General features: G+C 33.0%; 1 protein-coding gene across 2 annotated transcripts in view; it reads left to right on the forward strand.

Annotated features, from left to right (window-relative positions):
* The window catches only part of Fbxl4 (F-box and leucine rich repeat protein 4), an 81,400-nt gene extending 73,958 nt beyond the window's left edge, over positions 1-7,442 (forward strand). For both annotated transcript variants that reach the window (XM_026402525.2, XM_026402526.2), the window contains exons 8-9: positions 2,646-2,958; positions 6,916-7,442. In XM_026402525.2, coding sequence (XP_026258310.1) covers positions 2,646-2,958; positions 6,916-7,079 — 477 coding nt within the window. In that variant the 3' untranslated portion in view covers positions 7,080-7,442. The remainder of the gene's footprint in view (positions 1-2,645; positions 2,959-6,915) is intronic.
* The last annotated feature ends 7,019 nt before the right edge of the window (positions 7,443-14,461 follow it).

Raw genomic sequence — 14,461 nt, forward strand, 5'->3', positions numbered from 1 at the left:
AGATTGGTTACAAACAAACAACAACAACAAAAAACCCTGTTTAACTAGATGTTGCTTATTCTGCTTCTTATTTACCTTCTCTTAAACTGGAACAATATTCCCTAGAAAAGCAAGCCTCTAGCCATAGACACTTTTAGAGTTGGAATTATATATAGATAGATAGTTAGAATTACATGTATTTCAAATTAGCATTTTTCTAAATTGGTCTATGGAAAATTGGTCCTGAAGGATATTCAGTTATAAAAAGGTAGGTATGTAAGGGTACAGTGGAGATTTATAGTCAAAATTAGGAAGTGGTATTACTGAGTCCTCCTCTTAAGAGTTTAACTTGCAACAAAGAAACTCTTGCCATCACTAAACCCAGTGTTTTCTAACCTTATTTGACTATTGAACCTGTTTTCCTATGTTACATATATTAATATATACTATACTTTAGATAAATAGGATATTTTTTTAAATTGAAGTATATAGTTACCAGTAAGATTGTTACCATTGTTATCTGTTTGTTAACTATCAGGTACTTGACAGAGGAATTCAGAAATAATGCTAATATTGCTGTTAACATCATGATTAGGGCTTCAATAAATCTCATAGAAATACTGTTTTTATTTCACAGTAGGGCTAGGGTTCACCAGGACAGTGACATGCATAGCCCTTGGTTGATAGTTTAATACCATGCTTATCTCAGTTTCTTTCCTATCAAGTTGATCAAAAGTCAGGATGTTTTACTGGATGTTTTATTTTGACTATCCAAATGGTAGCAATTTACAGATTTGTGTTATTTATGAACCTGTTATTCTTACAGATAGAGCACTGTAATGACTTTGCACAATGCTTATGATTTATTATTTATCTTCCCTGATCATTTTCCTAATAACATACTTTTTCTGTATTGAATATAGTGTAGATACAAATTAATTGTACCACTTTTTTTTTTCTGAAACTAATCTTTGTGCTACAAGTGCCAGCTTGACAGATTTGCAGTGATCTGAACTTCTGAAGAATAATATCTCACCAATAACAAATCTAGATATTTTAGTCACTGCCATAAACATTTTTGGTAGGATTCTGAAATTTTAAATTTTTTCTGTCATTTGGAAAGAGAATTTTTAAAAATTTGTATTGGAATAACTGATTATCTCTTCAGTTTAAAGTTGTATCATCCATGGTAGTGGAAAACGATGAACAAATAGATAACAAAGCCCTTGAAAAGTATTCAGAAGTGTGCTTTAACCATTAGTTTCCGCGCGCGCGCGCGCGCTCGCTCTCTCTCTCTCTCTCTCTCTCTCTCTCTCTCTCTCTCTCTCTCTCTCTCTCTCTCCCAAATCTTTTAGCCAAGTTTGTAAGCAAATGTATTGGTTACAATTAAGTTCAAGTGCCAGCGATAGAAAAATTCCAAATGACTATCTTTAAACAAGAGATTTATTTCTCTTTTATATAATGAAGTGCTGGAAGTGAGCAACCCATGCTCTACTCCTTAGGCTCCCAAGAGGTTCTGACCTCTAGATCTGCAGTCTCTTTATGTCATACATTTGATCTCCTGGTTTATGGTGAAACTCCAGCCATCACATCTCCAGGTCAAGCAGCAGGAATGGAAAAAGACATAATACCTTCCTTTATGGACCCTTTCCAGAAATTGCATGCCTTTTGAGGACTCTTTCCTATTATCCAGAACTTAATACTTGTAGTTTGAAAATCTGGGAAATATAGTTTTTATTCTGGACAGCCTGAATTAATTTTGCCCATTTATTTGTCTCTGTTTTTCCAAAAAAAATGTGAACCAAAAAATCTTTTTTGTTTACTTTTGTTCCTGGTTTCTAGAGTGGTGCTAGTACATAATAGTAGCACAAATATTTATTGAAAATCGAATAAACCAGTGAACATAAGGAAGTAATCATTATAAATCTTCACTATTTTGTTTTCTTTTTGTCTTCTTGTAATAACTTTGATACCTGATCATAACAAAATCAAATGAATCTCCTAAAAGAATATACTTAAAGAAACATTATTAAAGCATATAAAGCCCAAGAACTGAAATATTAAATCCTTAATTAATAGCTGCTTATCCTATAATGATGACATAAGTATTGGATATCTTCAGTAACTGACAATGATTAATGTTATCATTATTTTTGTGTTGTATTTTCAGTCTGTAAAAGCCTCACTTAACCCAGAGCTGCTATCCTAATGAGTACTATTAGAATTTCCACAGTTTTAGAACCTGCCAAGGTGCCACCTTCATTAAAGAGATATTATATACCTACCTAACTATATTAATATATATAAAATAAAAGATACTAGGCCTAGTGACCAGCAACAAGGTCAAAATGGTAGGCATAAAAGAATAACACATAATCCTCCAATTCTCCATGAGAGATTGAAGACTTGAGATTGCTTTGAGATTTAATTCATAAATGTCCTCTGTCAGTTCTGTTAAATGGAGTTTTAAGTAAGTGATTACTCTTGCTGTTTTGTGAAATCATGGCAGATCTGTAAGATGAATGGGTAAATCTATATTAACAAGGATGTGGGTATATTTACATGGAAGCAAACAATAAGAGATGATTAACAATATTCTAACAAGCTCTAAACAGTTTGCATTTCTGAGCACAACATATAAAAGCTTGGAATTGTTTTATTTCCAGATTGAAGACTATGATGTGATAGCTAGCATGATAGGAGCCAAGTGTAAAAAGCTCCGCACCCTGGATCTATGGAGATGTAAGAATATTACTGAGAATGGAATAGCAGAACTGGCTTCTGGATGTCCACTTCTGGAGGAACTTGACCTTGGCTGGTGTCCTACTCTGCAGAGCAGTACCGGGTGCTTCGCCAGATTGGCACGCCAGCTCCCAAACTTGCAAAAACTATTTCTTACAGCTAATAGATCTGTGTGTGACACAGATATTGAAGAACTTGCATGTAATTGTATCAGATTACGGCAACTGGACATATTAGGTAAGGATGCAATATATAAATTTTTTTGAAAGCCTGTTTCCTTGACATAAAACCTAATATCAGATTTTTTTCAAGGAAACCACAAAGAAACGTAACAAAATTTTTCCCAAGAAGACTGCTTGGTTTGATAGAAAATATAAGAAATAAGGAATAATTATATGTGTGTGTGTGTGTGTATACACACTTAAGTAAGTTACAACTATATTGTTGAATATGTCACAAGTTCTAAATAACTATTAATTCTTGGTCTAATTAGAAGAGAGAATTTAGCTAAACTGTGTTCTCCATTTTTCTTGAGGAGAAATGAAGAAATGAATCCATTTTAAAATGAATTCAAGTTAGATTTTCTTTTAAAGTTTCTTAATGTTGAACTGTTAATAAAGGAATGTTGTGATGTCTCCATCCCTGCTAATTTCAGTTTTTAGAAATAGTTCTACCCTGAGGCAGATCTCTTGAAAATTCTTTCCAGTTCTGGGATTCCTTGTGTCCTTATTGCATTCATCAGCCAGGAGCCCTTTGAGATGTCATTACTTACTTCTTATCTTATTCAAAGGTGCTAGTGGTGCCACTGTACTTGTCATTGCCCACACAACTGGTAATTTGTGATCTCACATAGCACTTGAACTGTTTTCTGGCAGTCTGTTACTACTAATTTACAATTGATTAGTCCATAAAGTACATGTGTATCCCTTCCTCTTTATTAAACATTCAACAAAAGGAAAATCTCAAGATTCTCAGTTAAAATCTCTCCACATTCAGGTTTATGATACATTTGTAGATGCTGCTTATGTTGTTGCACATTACTTATTCAAACTATTTTTAGGCCTCTCATGTGCACACTTCGGATTAAATACTTCATCTGTGTGATATTTTATTTGATCTTCACAGCTCGGGAAGTTTTATATCATCATGTTTTCATAGGTGAGGGTACTGGCACCCAGTGGTTAATAAATGGCAGAGAAAAGGTTCAAATCTAATGTCTTTGGTTCCATAGTCAGTACCTTTTTTTTTTTCTTTTTTTTTGGTCACACCATACCTACTCTATGGTTATTTCTTTTCCATCCTACCTATCTTTCCTATTGAATTGTCCTAAGCCTTTTGTAAGATAAATATTTCAAAAAGTTCAAGAAAAAGCTGTGAATTCACAAGAACATGAGTTTCACTTCAGAAGATAGTGCTGTTGCTGGTTAAAATCTATTTTTTATAACTCCTTCCTCAAAAACAAACAAGCAAAAAACCATCATATACTGACTTGCGCAATAGCCAATGTCTGGAGTAGATACTACAGAACTATGAAAGTGTCAGGAACACTGATTCTAAGCAATGCTCAATTGTGATGAGCAGTGGGGTTGGTTGTCAGGTGATCTAAATTTGGCCTGTTAATTGTGTGGATGAGGGAGTATAACTCAGTGGTAGAACATTTGACTGCAAATGTATGAATAGTTTTACAGAGATATAAAAGAAAAATAAGTATAATGACTCTCTTTGGGAGAGTCTGTTCTAACCACTGTGCTGCATTTTCTTTACTTTTGTTGTTGTTTGATTTTCTTTCATTTTTAAGTGTTATAAGGCTTTTTTGAAAATAAGGATTCTCAGTTCAATCAAGGCAATAGTCATTATTTTGTCATTGCTCGATAAAAGTGTTAAGTGGCATACCTGTTTCACAGTGAAAATGCTGCTCATCAGTACAAAGCTGAGTGAGTAGTATATTCCTTCCTTTAAAGAGATTATAACTAGAGGCTGTGGCTGTGGCTGTGGCTCAACGGTAGAGTGCTTGCCTCACACATGTGAGGCACTGGGTTCAATCCTCAGCACCACATAAAAATAAATAAATAAAGTAAAAAGATATTGTGTCCATCTTTAAAAAAAGAGATTATAGCTAGTAAGAAGGAGAAAAATAATCATAATACAAGCCAGAGGCAAGTCCATTTTAATGGGGCTCAGAAAACGATAGCATATATGATTACAGAATAAAGGAAGTTTATTATTATATTATAATTAACCTTTATTTAAAAGGTTCGTAGATATTTTAAAGACATCCTTGAAAAGTGATGAGGAAATGGGAAGGGATGACATTGTAAGCACAAAGAACAGCATGAAGCAAAAATATAGCAGTTGATTTTCAGACTACCTTTAGAGAACAAATCATCGAATTTAATTGTATATATCTATTTTGTTAGTACGATGAAAGCTTTAATGGAGAATTTTGAACACTGGGATGAAAAATCTGCACAAAATTAAGTGAGGAATAGCTATTATGGGATTTTTTAGTTAGGAGAATGAATGACATATTCATGGCCACGTTTTACCTGGGAATGCATAGCAAGTTGATTGGAAAAGGAAGAGATTAAAATCAGAGAAATTTGTTGCAGTAATCCATGTAATGAGGGTCCAAACCAAAGTGATGGTATTGGGAATTAACCAACAAAAACAAAAATACAAGCTACTTCAGAAGCATATTTTAAATTTAAATTTTAAAGTTGAGTTCCTTCACAGAATTCTTTAAAGCTTTACAGAACTCGTTCATCAGGAAACTCAGATTCTATTGGGCAAGACAAGCAAATAACAATCACAATCCTGAGTTTAAGAAAACGAACAACTAAGTATCTAGGGTTGAGGTTGTCACAAAACAGAAAACCAGAAGCCCACTTAAAATAACTTAAGCATAAAGAAAATAAAATTATTATAAAGATACAGTTTTACCGCTTAGATCCCATGAGATCTCTCTTCTTCATTCCTCCTCCCCCTCCCTCCCTTCCTCCCTTCTTACTTTTCCTGTCCTGTATGCTTTAGTTCTGTCTCCTACCTCACCCTCTGCAACTTTGTATTCACAGACTTTTATGTGTGCTTTTCCCTTGACTTTGCTTGTTTTTTCTGATCCTCATAGTCACCTATGCTTCTCTGGGTGTACATGGCCAAATATAACAGGTGCAGCCCACTGTTACCTGTCTATAGAAATAGTAATCTGTGGACATTGAAGGCTTTGCCCAATCCCAATTCTGAATTCCCAGGGGAATCTGGATTGATTTACCTTGGGACCAGTCACAGATGGTGACAATAGAATTTAGCTCTGGAGCCCACAACAGGGAGGGGAATAGAAAAGAGTTATCAGAGAACGAGGCTTAAGTTAACATTTCAGAAATCCTAATGCCCTTCCTACTAGATGTATATATATGATGATTGTGATTGTTTCTCCCCAGAAAAGCGAGAGTTAAAGCAAGGTATGTTTTACAACAGATCATCTCTTAGAATCAAGTGATATTTGGTATTTATTAAGTGCCTACCATGTATCAGATGCTTTACATAATTAATTTAGCATCTAACTAAATATCCCATGATTGCTTCAGTTTTAACATGGACTAAAATAACTCATCACCCATCACCTACCATTCACTGTAAAACTTATCAAATTTTGTTATATGTATTTGTTTTCAATGCTGGTCGGTGAGTTCCTGAGGCACACATGAGTCTTATTCATCTTTGCATTTCCAGTGCCTAAAACTGATACTCAATACTTAACAGAGTAGTTGCTCAGTAATTACATTGCATGGAATTAGAGGTTGAATTATTATAGACATTGCTGCCTAATTTGACCTGTGGGTTAAGGAAAATGAGATGTGAAAAACATTTTACACTAGAGTGATAGAAGTAGGAAAGTCTAGATGAACTGATTAGAAGGGGTCAGAAGTAGAAATATAAATGGCAGGTAGATGACTGACAATATTCAGATCCTGGATGCCACATTGCCTAGGAACACTCAGTGATTTTTTTTGTTGTTGTTGTTGTTGTTATTGTTTTTTTTAGTAGAACTATTTCAATATGAAGACTTTTATTTTAAAAATGCTTTTAATTTTTAAAAGGACATTTTAAGTATATTTTAAATAAAAAGGGACTCAAAATAGGACATTTATAATATTATATTTAAGTTATTTTGTTTGATTTTGTTTTTTCAAACAGGAACAAGAATGGTAAGTCCAGCATCCTTAAGAAAACTCCTGGAATCTTGTAAAGATCTTTCCTTACTTGATGTATCCTTCTGTTCACAGATTGATAACAGAGCTGTATTAGAACTGAATGCAACCTTTCCAAAAGTATTCATAAAAAAGAGCTTTACTCAGTGACTTAATATATATTATGTCACTAAAAGTTGATATGCTTTGTAAGGATTTTATTTGGAGGTGGTTTTGTTGTATCTTTTGTTTTTATAATGGTGAGAATTAAGACATTTGTGGATTTTAAAGAAAAATATGAAATTTCCCATTGAATCAAGTAAAAAATGTGAAGAAATGTTCTCACAAAATACTGTAAGCCATTTTCATCAAGAATATGTTAGTCACTGATATTATTTTTACTTTGTGTTAAAGTGGAATTATGTTTTAATCAATAATTGTGTTAATAAAAGAATAATATGAAAACATTTTAACTTATTTTTAAACGGATGCTTTAAGCATTAAAGTATCATGATATTTATGCAAAATAAAGTTTTTTTCACACTTCATGTAAAGATGCCTCATTAAAGCTTTATGACTCAGCATATATTTTGTCTGGTATATTCAAAATTGTCAGAGCTAGTTGGGGAAAGAGACATGTTTTTCCATCTAAGTTTTTTTTTAAACTGTTCAACAGGAAAATAAGTTTTTTTCACTTCTGATATTTATCTGTTTCATTACTAGATGTTGCCAATATAAAAATCTAGGCATTGGGGCTGGAGTTGTGGCTCAGCAGTAAAGTGCTCGCCTCACATGTGCAACACCCTGGGTTCGATCCTCAGCACCACATGTAAATAAATAAAGGTATTATGTCAACTACAACTAAAAAAAAAAAAACTAGACATAAGCAAGAATAAGAGGTAAACTACTAATTGAAATAACTTTCCAACTGTTAAACAGATGCCATGAAAATTTGCCAGAGGAAAAGGTTTAAGGCTTTTGAATTACATGTAGATTTTAATTACATTTAAAAATCATATATGTGGGTTTTAAAATTTTTTCCTGTGCAATAATAACTTTAATGATTAGAATTCAGCTACAGTTAAGGGGTGGCAAGAGAGAAAGGTCAAAACAACAAAAAAAGCAAATATTATTTGTTAAATAGTGAATTGATTTAATTTTGTTATTAAGAAAGTAGACAGAAAATATTTTGTGGCATGGAAAGGTAAGGCTGGAGAGAAGCACTCGGAGCCTCTGGGAGGGGACCGCGCCCGCTCCTTTTGAGCCCCAGAGCATGCCCGTTCCAGGAGGACAGTTGAGGCCAGTACACTTTTGACTCAATGGGGCTGAATGGGTTACAAAATGTCCTCCTATGCTTGAGACCTACAGACTACATGTCCTACAGGAACTAATCAATGGTTTTTCATCTCCTGGAGGTACATTAGAAACATAAATATGGTGCCAAAGAACTTCTTATATTTCTCTGACTATGGTTTATTTGGACATACTTTTGTATTGAAGAGAGGTATACACACTGAGGCTACTCGTTATACAGAGACTTTGTTGTGTAGGATCATGGACCATCCTAGTAGGGAAAAGGATGAAAGACAACGGACCACTAAACCCATGGCACAAAGGAGTGCACATCTGGCTCTTCGACATCCTCTGGGGTTCTTATGGTAGGACCCAACTTCAGGGTTGGCAAGAAGATAGGGTGTGGGAACTTTGGAGAGCTCAGATTAGGTAAGAAATCGGTTGTCAGTGGCTTCCAGTAACAACAATTGCTATAATAAGCTTGATGTGTTTCAAGACAAGCAGTTTATAGTTTTATGGGAAGTTTCTCTTAAGTAGGACCTGTTGGTATAAGAAATAAAGGATTTGTGAAGGGGACTATAAAAAAAAAAAGGAAAGGTAAGGCTGTTTTGAATAACAAATTAAAACTGTGTAGTGTAACAAACATTATTTGCCACTAAAGGCAAAAATGTTCTACAGTGATCCTATAGAATATGCTGTCCAATTTTTAACTTTAGTTAAATCTAAAATACATTTTCTCATTTGCACATGTTCACTAGTCACATAAGGCTACCTACTAGTTATCATGTTGGACACACAGATATAAAACATTTTTATCATTGCAGAAACTTTGGAGGAGGGGCGGGGACAGGAGTACTCTTAAGTTTCTTGTTATAAGAGCTATTCATTTAAGAAAAAAGCACATTAGCTCTTAATATATATCTTTAAGCAAATTTTTAGGGTTCTGTCAATAGTACATATATTGAAACACTTTTTTCCCTCAAAGTTCTTAAGCTAGTAAATTTGGCAAGTAGTAGACATTCAGTATATATTTACTGAATGTAAATAAACAAATAAGAATATGTTATTTGTATATGCTATTGACTTCTAAAATGTCAGTTTAAAACTGTAAATTTTAAAATTTAATAGTACTATTTAATCTTTTGTAAACTATAAAGAGTATAATATGAAATTTAAAATATTTAAACATTAATACAAGCTGGGCATGGTGCCCTATGCCTGTAATCTCAGGATTGGGAGGCTGAGGCAGGAGGATAGCAAGTTCAAACCCAGCCTCAGTAACTTAGTGATGTCCTAAGCAACTTGGTGAGACTCTCTAATAAAATGTTTGTTAAAAGGGCTAAGAATGTGTCTTGATGGTTAAGTGCTCCTGGGTTCAATCCCTGGTTCCCCCCCAAAATTATACAATCTCTTCTATATTAAAAAAAGTATATATATGTATATATATGAGAATTGCCATCCTGATCAAACCAATAGTATGCCCACTCAGACTTCTGTTTGAGGGAAGAGGTTGGGAGCAGTTGGGAAAAGGGCTTGGTTATCTTTTATCTTTGTACGCTACAATTTTCTTTTCAGTCTTTAATGTATGTAAACATTTCAAATGTCTTATTCAAAAAGGTGAGGAGATGTATAATTTGGTTATCAACTGATTGAAGTCTACCATTATCTTAAGCTGGAAGCTCATATTAAATTCTTTGTACCAGGTACTGATACCAGTGCTGTGCATTTACTAATTCACTTAATCCTCACAGCAACTTTACAAAATAGATTCCATTACTTAGTCCTATTTACAGATGAGGAAATTGAAGCAAAGGACTTTCCTAATGATCATATAGCTGTGGGTGACAGAGCCAGCATGCAAAACCAGGTCATTTGGATTTAGAGGCATTGCATTTAACCTATACTTTTAAGCATCTAGGGTGGCATCTGGTTCTAGAATAAAGGTTGAGAATCCTTTTTCTGTAAAGGACCAGATAGTAAATATGGGACTGTGGCCAAGAGGAAAAATTGAGATTATTGTGGAAAGTAAGTAAATGGAGAGAAAACAGATTTCTACAAAATTTTTGATGAAATTCAAGACATAATAATTGAGAATTTTTTTTTCTGTTTTTAAAATATGACTCTACCAATGAGAAGAATTAAATGACTTTGGGAGTATCCTTTCACTTAACTGTAGTTCAAAGTTAGTATGTCCTATCATCAAAATGATAGGGACTGGAAAGCTGGGGTTGTGGTTCAGTGGTAGAATGTTTTTCTCCCATGCGTGAGGCACTGGGTTCGATCCTCAGAACCACATAAATAAAATAAAGGTATTGTGCCCATCTACAACTAAAAAAAAATCTTTATTAAAAAAAATGATAGGGACTGTGATGTAGATCAGTGGTGTATGTATGAAGCTGTAGGTTCAGTCCTAACAGTGAAAAAAATTTTTTATCGTAGGTATTCATCTGCTAATGCTAAGTTGAAGGATTTTACATATTTCATCTTTTCTTAAAAGTAGGTATTATCAAATACTTAAATTAATCCATGAGAATATTATTTTTGTTGGGCATATCTATCACTTGGAAGGAAGGCATTGATAGAATTAGGTTATTTTATTTCTCTTGATATTTTTCTTTTAGCATGTTATTACATTGTAGATTAATCACTTCCAATTGAAGATTAAGTGGAAACTCCTCTTTGGCACAGTTAAATAGATTTTGGGAAATGGAGGTTTCATTTGCATGGCTTGCATCAAGGCCCCCTAGATTGAAACACTCCTAGATTGAATTACAAATTTGTGTAGTGGAGATCTTGCCACTTGTTTGCCTTTTGATAGTACAGGAAGTATATAAAGCAGCTGGATCTTACTTGTGATTAAAATGTTAATTGCCATCAAAATAATGAAGGGTATTTCACATTTAAACACTGGTTTTTGACACAGTGTCATGCCTGTAATCCCAGTGGCTCAGGAGGCTGAGACAAGAGGATCTCGAGTTCAAAGTCAGCATCAGCAAAAGCAAGGCACTAAGCAACTCGGTGAGACCCTGTCTCTAAATAAAACACAAAATAGGGCTGGGAATGTGGCTCAGTTGTTGAGTGCCCCTGAGTTCAATCCCCAGTACCAAATAAATAAATAAATAAACAAACATAAACAAACAAATAAAATAAACACTGGTTTTGCTTTGTAATATTTGGTTGAATTCATTACAAAACACCATCAAATCAGCAGCAAAATCCAAATTCCAAAACAATTCACTGTGAGATTTAATCCTACAATCATGATTGAGGGCATTTCTTTTTGTACAGAAAAAAATTTTAATATCAGCCCTAAGCTCAGAAACTCATCATAAATCTCATATGACCATTAAGCCATAAACTACTATGTGGGAAAGCAAAGCAAGGATATTCTGTTTCTATATCTGATGAAAGATGAAAGAACTGTTGATGTATAAGTCTGTGAGAGTAAATGATGTTCTCTGTTAACACTATTAGTTCAGTAATATAAGATAGAGTACAATATATTTCACAAAATACTTATTAGTGAATAATATAGTAAGTAACCACAGGTTTTAAACACCTTACATTTTTAAAGGTTTTGCTTTGTAAGTTTAACCTGCTAAATCTTGTTTTGGACCACACATATTTTTACTGCTACCAGTTGTGACATATCTTAGCAGATTCTACATCAGGTTGTATGTAGTTTATGTTTTCTTCTTAGAAAATATTCTTGTCTGTAATTGTTTTACACAGACAATTCATAGGGACCAACTTTTCACTCCCTTTATCCTTGTCATTGATTCATCAAATAAACAATAACTAGGCAGTATCAGTCACATGTAGCCAAGGAAGACCACTCATGGTCATTTGTTTTATTATTTTTTCTTCTGTTGACTGTTGATGTGGTTCCCAGAGTTCTCAGTTCTTCAACTGTTCTTGCCAAAAGTCTAACAGTCATGAGCATGTTACTTTTCTTCAGCTGATGCAATAAAAAGATTGAAATCAGTAAAAGGCTTTCCTTTCTTTATACCAATTCAGTCCTTTACTTTTGCAGCTTGATTTTCATAAATTAATTCTGCTGTGGTGAGTTATCTTGTTTTAAATTTTCTAATTTTTCTGACCACTACATTCCTATAAATTAAGGATTTTGTAATGAGTGTTTAGCTTGGTAATTTTAACACATTCTTTGAGAGCAACTATTTCATCATTGCATGTTAAATACCATTCATTGCCATCAAATTTTATAACAAAATAATCTTCGTTCTATTATGCCTTAAATGTATTATCACTTGAAGTTTTCTTTTGTTTTGACATTATAGGTAGACATTGTTAATAAAGGATTGTGTGTGTTTGTGTGTAAACAAATTTCAGCATCTCATTACCTTACTTTCAAAACTAATTTGTTTCAGGATACTGCTTTAATATAATGGAAGGTTTGGGTATGTACGTGTGTGTGTGTGTGTGTGTGTGTGTGTGTGTATACAATTTGTGTGGTATTCAATATACTGGTAGTATAATTTTTAGTGTACCAAGCAGCAGTGCAGAATGCTGAGAGTATCACATGAGTCTCAACTCTACCACTGTGGTGTGAAAACAATCATAGATAATACATAAATCAATGAATGTGTCCAAATTCCAATAAAAATTTGTGGACAATGAAAGTCAAACTCTACATAGTTTTAATGTGTTACAAAATATTTTTTTTTCTAGCCATTGAAGAACAGCTTTGAAGGGCAGGCTGGATTTGGTTTGTGAACCTAATTTCTAGCCCCTGTGCTAGAGTATTATCAAATCAGTTAGTATATTCAGGTTTGTCCATTTCTAATTTTATAAGCCATATTCAAACATATTCTCAATTATATTTCTCATTTTACTATTTAGATTTTAAGATGGAATATTTTGTTTACCATAACAAGAATTTATGTAGACTCTATACATTAAAATCTGAAGCCAAATGACTCATTGTTAGCTTTTACAACTGTCTTAAATTTTTGCATAATTATTAGTGTTTTGCTAAGGTAAATTATTTTCTCTGTAGCTAGTAACAGAAAAAGATATGTCCCTGATATGTTTGAGAGCATAATATAATGATACTCTTATGTAAATTTCTCTGCAATAAGATCTTAAAAATATCTAATATAGACAATTAATATCCTTAGTTTCCTGTTGAGTGCTTAGTTTTGAGCCAAAATATAGAAAAGAAAAATTTATTGCAAAAGCATTTTGGTGTGTGGGGTTCCTTCAAATTAGCTAAAACAAAAGCTCACCTTTGCAAGTGTAATAATACTAAGCAAGAATAGTAAATTAAAATTATATTTGGATACCAGGTATATTAATTTTGAATGTTTGCTTTTAATTTTTTACTTGAAGTTATTAAAGGATTCCTAATACTAACAGACTAATTTTTATTTTCAAAGCCATTTATCATCTATTTATCAGTGTCACATTAGTTTTCTTCTCATTTTAGCCCATTTGATATTGGAATGTCTGAAGAAGAACTTTTCTTTTTTATCACCTGAAAATCTTGTCAATGACTCTTACTAATAATCATCTCTATTTTCATATTGACAATATACTGTTAGTATACTAAACTATAAGATTAACCATAGCTATTAGAATAGGGGTTTTGGCATGAGCTAACATTCTGTTAAGAGTCTTTTTATTTTAATCATAGATTATGATTTATTGTGTATTTTTATATGTATTGATAGAGACTTTAAGATTTTTACTTTGGCACAGCAAGAATTATACTTAAGATATTTGTAAGTGAATTTGTGGTTTAAATTTTTGAACATATAGATACTATTGGTTTATTTGCATTTTGAAAGGGAAGAGTAGTTCTGTCAAAATTGCTATTTTCAGGGGGAAATCTTTAATTTATGAATTTTACAATGAGTAAAGAAAACTGAAAAATTTTTAAGGAAAAATATAAAATTAACACAGTCATATGATCTCATAGATTGCCTAGAATACACCAAAGATTCCATTTTTGTTTTGTAACAAATACCTGTACAGACAAGTGATTAAGATGTTTAGATTTTGTTTGCATAAAAAGTTGAATGTCTGTTATTATTATTTTTCTATACTTTAAAATAGTAAACTTAAGTAGCTCACTAGCTCACTTTCAGAACTGATCATTTCAGAACACGGTCTTTAGTATAATGGAAAGTTTAGGTCCATAAGTTTGTAACACAGCTCCTATAAGTAAAATAGGATAAGCCTAGAAGATAAGCTATCAAGTATGTGCAGAACACTAACAGTCCATACATATGCTATGAAAT

Source organism: Urocitellus parryii, chromosome 8 (assembly GCF_045843805.1).
Source record: "Urocitellus parryii isolate mUroPar1 chromosome 8, mUroPar1.hap1, whole genome shotgun sequence".
Lineage (NCBI taxonomy): Eukaryota > Metazoa > Chordata > Mammalia > Rodentia > Sciuridae > Urocitellus > Urocitellus parryii.